This window comes from Salvia splendens, chromosome 21 (genome assembly GCF_004379255.2).
Source record: "Salvia splendens isolate huo1 chromosome 21, SspV2, whole genome shotgun sequence".
Lineage (NCBI taxonomy): Eukaryota > Viridiplantae > Streptophyta > Magnoliopsida > Lamiales > Lamiaceae > Salvia > Salvia splendens.
Window position 1 is genome coordinate 7,752,417 of NC_056052.1, and position 6,907 is coordinate 7,759,323.

Here is a 6,907-nt window from a genome sequence, read left to right on the forward strand (position 1 = left end):
CCTAATATTTCTTTGACTTGATCCAAATCTTGATATTTCAAGGCTTATGCTATTAGTCGTAGCTTTGCAAAATTGCACATGACTCGGGATTGATATGGTTTGACAGCCGTTTATATGTACGTAAATTAAATGGAATCTTGAGGCTCCTACTTTTTCTACATGTAATGAAACCTATAGCCTCCAACTCTTTTTACTACACGAAATCTTTTAATTTCAGTCCTATCCATGTTTCATGTTTCGTTTCTTCAAATTGTGTAACACAATAAGTTTAACAAAACATCCCTTCAGATGTTGTATTCCATATCAACAAAAAGTTGTGACTTAGTACCATCACATCCTCAAATTTGAACCTTAACTACGCATATACCATATTTGACCATTTTCTATTCATATAAAAATAAATAGTTCTAAGTCAAAAATACCGGATAGTAAGCATTCGTAAATTTAAGACAAACTAAGTCTATAATACCAGATAGCAAGCACTCGCAAATCTAAAACAAACTCTATTCTACTACACCAACTCAACTCCACTAAGCAATCCTCTAACAATAAAAATATGGTACATTCTTGACAAACGAATCTCCTTTAAGCTCAATCCAAACTTGTGTAAACACGCTAATGATAAGATCACGATACTTATTGCAATTCAACGTCAAATAACAAGCCAACAAATCCTCGAGATCGTCAGGATGCCCTATCCCCTTCTCTCGAATCACTGCCATCATGGATTCCTTGAAATCCCGACGCGGATCAAGCGAGCTCTTCACAACCACAACGCTATCGAAAACCGTGTTCCCCTCCAACACCCACTCATTGGGAGCCCTCTTCTTTGCCTTGCTCCTCGCTTTCCGTATCTCCTCGAGAGCCCGAATCTTGCATTCGTTTCTCGGGGAGTACGCTTTCGAGGTCCTTGTCCTTCGCACACGGACACGGCCCTCCCTTTTCACTTTAATTGGAGGAAGATATTCGTTTCTCTCTCCTACACCATTATTATCTTCTCCACTCCTCTGTTTTCCTCTCTGTTTCCTTCCCCTGTTTTCTCTCATCCTCTTTATATCCGAAACCATTTCACTGAAATTCCTGTTCGGAGGCTCGGCCAATCCGAGCCTCGGGAAGGGGGAATACACGTCGGAATCTTGATTGATTCCGCCGGTGCTGCGGCGTGGCTGGATTCTGTCGTCGGTGAAGGAGATTCTCCAATACGGGTCGTGTTCGTCGAGGCTGTAGAATCGGCCATCGTCTCGGTAAAAGGATGAATTTGGAGAGGGAATGTCAAGTACATTATTGGAATTGTGATGAGTGTGGCTTTTTTTGGATGAATTTGGATTGAATTTGGAGAAGAGTCGAGTGATGAGAGATGTAGATGAGTTTGTAGACCACTTCATTGTTAATTTTGATGGAATGAATGTGGGAGAGATTAAAGTTTAGAAGAGGGGTTGGATAATAATGGAGGGATAATACAGTTAGGGGGCGGTTAGAGTGTTTAAAGAGAGGCGTCGTGGGTTGGTTTGGTTTCATCACAGATAGAGACAAGGTGACATAGTTATTATGGACTTTTGATTGAACACGTGTTTTAATACACAATTGTAAAAGTAAGAGAAAAAGAAAAAGAAAAAGTAAGAGAAAAATAAAAAGAAAAAGTAATTAAAGTATTGTCGGTAGAGTATGAGTGGCATTTCATTAGAGATAAAAGAGTTTACAAAATTAGAAAGTGCGTATTTTTATGGGACAGACTAAAAAGAAAAGAGAACATACTCTTGTGGGACGGAAGAACAGTATTTTCAAACAATAAAGAAAAGCACGCCATAATAGAACTTGTGACCACTTTATGCTACTTTCTAGCATGGTACTCACTTGATAACTTTTTGGAGTGGGTTTTTCATAGTTGGAGGGTGGTCTCATATTTTTTGAAATTTTTGTAAGGTTGGAGCAATGTGGAATTGTATGACATCTAGGATATGGGACAAAAAATAGGGGTGGAGTGTGATTATAAAAAGAAGGGGTATTGGGGGATGTGATCAATACCAAATCAATCTTAAAATTAGTTTGGTTATATAATACAACAGGGTATTAGGGTTTATTACAGAGGATTTGTTACATAATCATTTTTTTTCCTTCAATTTATGAGAAATTTTATTAAAAGGTATAAGTTCATGGTTTTTGCGACCAAATTTTAAGTTCGTGAAAAATATCAAATTATGTCAAAGTTGTTGAGCAATAGTCTTATATAAAATTTATTCTTTATCATTTTTACATAAATATACTTATTTTAAATGGTATTGATTTCATATTTAAGAGTAAAAGTGACTGTTTTTTTATTTTCTGACTAAATAAAATACCTAAATTATGCAATGTAGGGGGGGTCCATCTTTGGACATAATGCTTCAGTAAAATTTTGTGCAACTGCAAAGTATGTAATCATTCTCTTTTTATGTACTTATGTACTTTTGCAAAACAATTAATAAGTGTGTTATTCTTACAAATTTTGATGTACCTACAATATACTTATTCAATACTTTTAATTGATATGGACAGTTTAATAATTTAATACTTATATAGATATTTGAGATACAAATAAGAATCCTTTCCATTTTATGTTCTTCAGTTATTTATATATCGACATTATGCAAATTAAGATTCTCTCTAACTAAGTTTTCAAAGAATAAAATAAATTAGAATAACATATTTGGAAAAGGAATTATTTGGTCTGTTTCATATTACTCCTATTTTTGACACATTGTTGTTTCTGTGTCAATACGTTAAATTATAAGACTCTATAATTGTTTATAATTACCAATTATGCATTTTTTTGCCACCTGTTTGTGTGACATGTTTTTAGGTTTGATACTAATAATGTAATAATTGTATCATTACATATCAACTATTTTTAGGAATTTGTGGGTTAGTTGTCTTCTCTTTATTTTCAGATCCACTTCTCTTGTGAGTTTAAGTTTGCCCAATGTACATCTCGAATACATAGTCATGCTAAGTTGGATTTTATCGTATTCATTATCTTTGATTATTAATACTCCATAAATTTGTACACACTTTTTATTTTGTTGTAACTATGGTCTCCACATGTACGTTATCTATTTAGTTACAGTAAATCAATACCACTTCATATTTTTCTAGTTGGAGAAAAGTAGTCGACTTTCTAATTGATGGTCGTTTTTATTATCATAGAAAGTGACAGGAATTTAATCACAATAAATATAATTTCTGGTCCTTAGTCATTAGCCATGATAGAGAAAGAGTATATATATCAGCCATGATAGAGAAAGAAATATATACTCTGTTAATAAATGTTTGACTTTGTAAAACAAATTGAGGAATGCAATAAATGCAAATTCTAAATATTGTACAAACTTTAAACTATGATCTTGGTTGTTATAAAATATCAACAGATTATAAAATAATAGCAACAGAAAATATCAATACAGTGTCAACGGTTGACACCGTGTTGACATTGTGTTGATATTGTGTTGACGTTGTATTGAAATTGTGTTGAAATCAAAATCTTAAAATTTTACATTGTGTTAACATTGTGTTGATTTTGTGTTGACAATGTGTTGAAAAGTTTGGAGTTTGTACAATATATGAGTTTGCATTTTATCACTACCCAATAAATTGATAGAAAAAATTAGTAAAATGTGGATCATACTTTTATATTATTAGTTTTATATTGAAATGTGAGTGGATGAGTTAGTAACTTAGTAAAATGTGAGATCCACTTACCAAAAATAATAAAAGTGATTTAAGATATTTATTGGTAGACAAATAAAAAACTAAAAATAAGATATTTAATGACAGACAGAGAGTACTAAAAATGCCATTGCACTTTCACTTATTCAATGATCTTACGTCGAATGAGCAACACACGAGAGGATACTGATGGATGTGGATGAGACGGAGACGATTAAGAATTGGAATTGATAGAGTCTCTTATGCACGATACCCCTTTCGTCCCCTAAAAATAAGATTTTTGAGACCATATGAAATTAATGTGAAATTGATTAAGTATGAACAAATAAAACGAAAAAACAATTAAAATATTATTAGAAGAGAATGAGACTCACATCATAACAGATAAAATTTTATCAAAAATAGCAGATAATTATTTTTTTGGGATATACCAAATGAAAAAAAGAGGAGCCATGACAAAAAGAAGAGTAATCATGTTCGAAGATGCATGATACGGAGGACTCGACCGAGGGACTGGATCCTCTGCAGTGGGGAGGAAACACAGTACCGTGCTGTGCCTTGAAACGACGCCGCTTTGCCTCTTTCTTCCTGCTTTTTAATTCCTTTTTTTAAATTACCGTTCCATATTTATTTTGTCTTATACTAATAGTTTAGTGCTTAGGGGGATTAAAATAACAACGCCCGCCTTCCTTTTTTTATGTGTTTCTTTTCTTCCTTTTTAGTATTTCTATTTCTTTAAAACAGAGTAATTAAGTTTATAAATTAGTTATTTTGTTATATGTGTTTTTTTTACATTACCTATCGATGTATATTAAGTATACTAGTAATAGTTAATCAGCTATTCTCAATAACTGGAATGCTCATGATTATATATGTTTACAATATTTATTTGATATCCTCCAAAGTGACATAACTAAATTAAATTAAGTGTTTAATAAAAAATATACATTATTTATTTGAGCAACTAATTAATGAATTGACCAATTATTTCAGTCTTAATTCCATAATTATAATTTTTTTCAAATTTAGCTTTTTTGTGTTGAAAAAATATTACTCCATTATGCAGGTTGGAATATTATTAACCAGTTTTTGTTTCTTTGTTACAAACATATAATAAAATAACTAATTTACAAATTTAAATATTAAAGAAATATAAATATAAAGGAAGAAAAGATACACATAATTAAAAGAAGGCGGCGTTGCTATTTTAATTCTAATTATAAGGAATTCCTAAGGCCATCCACAATAGGAATAGCCCTGCAATAGCCCAGTCATAGCCTAGCCACTGCCACATCATCAGCACTAAAAATCCTCCTGCCACATCATAAATAGCTCAGCCATAGCCTAGCCACATCATAAATAGCTCAGCCACATCACTAATAACAATTATATAAAATGACATAATTAACAATCACACAATATACGGAATTTAATTTACGAGACATATACGTGAAACATTAATAATACTATTAAAAATTTAAAAAGTACAATAATTTAAAAATATTACAATAATTAAAAAAAAAAGTACAATAATTCACTCCTCGTCGCCGTCGTCGTCTCCTCCGTCGCTGTCGTCGTCTCCTCCGTCGCTGTCGCCACCATCGCCTCCGCCTCCGTCGCCGTCGCCTCTACTCCCGGCAGCTTCCCTCCGTGCCGCCTCCAAATCCTCCTGCATGCTCAGGAGCAATGTTTGAAGCAAACTCTTCTCCACGGGGTCCACCGTCGCCCGCCATTCGGCCATCGTCTTGACCATCTGAGCGCGCGTTTGTTGACGCGCGAAGAATTTGAGATCCGCTGTGGATTGGCCAAGGGGGGATGCCGACTGGACCTCCTGTGAACCCCCGGCGACCCCCATCGCCTCCCGTTGAGCCCGCCTGTGCCCAACCGGGCGAGTACGGCGAGCAAACGAACGAGGGGTCGGGACCTCCTGGGCCGTCTCAGGGAGGTCGTGGGAACCACCGCTACTGCGGCTGAAATCACCGGAATAGTTCAGCCGTTGCTTCTTCGGCCAGCCAGAGTCGACACCTACTCGGAACTTCTCGGAGTCGTTCAGCACAAGATAGCAGTTCCAGTAGGTGAAGTCTTGTACACCCCCTTCAGGGGGAAGGCTTTCTCCGCTATCCTCCTGCAGTCGTCCTCAGTTTGCCCACTGCTCATCATGCGGAGGACGTTGGTGTACAAGCCCAAAAATCGGGAGACCGCAACCCTGATTCGGTCCCACGCCTTCCGGCAATCCTTCCCATTGCGTGGCCTCCCCCCCGGGCAAAACCTCTGGTAGGCTGCTGCTATCTTGCCCCACAAGTTGACGATCCTCTGGTTGTTCGAAACGAGAGGATCGTCGCAAACACTCACACACGCCTTGGACAGCGCGACGTTCTCCGCGTCCATCCACCTCCTCCGTACCGCGTTGTCGTCCTCACCCGGCTGCGAGGACTCGCCGACCCTTTTCCCTTGCCTTTCTTCTTTGGGGCGCCCCGACCCCGCCCTGCGCCCCCCATTTGAACAGGAGCATCCGGAATACCGGAAAGATCTATCCCCAAGTCATCGAAGGAGAAAGTGTCAAACTGGGCCGGAGGCGCAGCCTCCGTTGGCGTCGATGTGTGCGACGAACCAGTCGAAAAATCAACACTGGGGCGATAGACGTCCCCCGGCGTCCCCTGTGTCGCCGGTACCCCGCCGGGCATCATCTGCATTCCGGGTGCCCACCCCGGCATCTGGACACTGGGTGCCCACCCCGACATCGCCGGAAACGCCCCCGGCGGACTCCCCCCGCTGGTATCCCGGGCATCATCTGCTGCCACGGGTACATGTTGTAGTATGGGTGCATCTGACTCGGGTGCATCTGACTCCATCCACCTCCCACCGGGATCGAGGGAGTTTGAGATCCGCTACTCCCTGAAGTAGGCTCGTTGTTGAGATCCATTTACCGTTGTTGATCTTGTACCGAAATTTAGATAGAGAGAGTACTCGTTAATACAAGTGGTGCGAATGAAAATGACAGGCAAGTCGCGTATATATAGTGTTTCGGAATAAAAAAAATTAAAAATTCGCGCTAGGCGATCCGGACGCTGCAATAGAGCCTAGCGGATCGCCTAGCGCACCGCCTAGCGTCGCGGAACCGCCTAGCGCTAGGCGGTTTTTTTTCCGCGAAATCGGCTAGGCGGCTGCAATAGTTCGCTTAGCGCACCGCCTAGCGCCGGCGCTC

The 6,907-nt window shown here is 38.6% G+C and overlaps 1 protein-coding gene across 1 annotated transcript; it reads right to left on the reverse strand.

Moving 5' to 3' along the window:
- Positions 1–542: 542 nt before the first annotated feature.
- LOC121784146 (transcription repressor OFP2-like) lies at positions 543–1,385 on the reverse strand. Its single transcript, XM_042182325.1, has one exon. It carries the CDS (start codon positions 1,383–1,385, stop codon positions 543–545), a length of 843 nt encoding a protein of 280 aa, XP_042038259.1.
- Between the last annotated feature and the right edge of the window lie 5,522 nt (positions 1,386–6,907).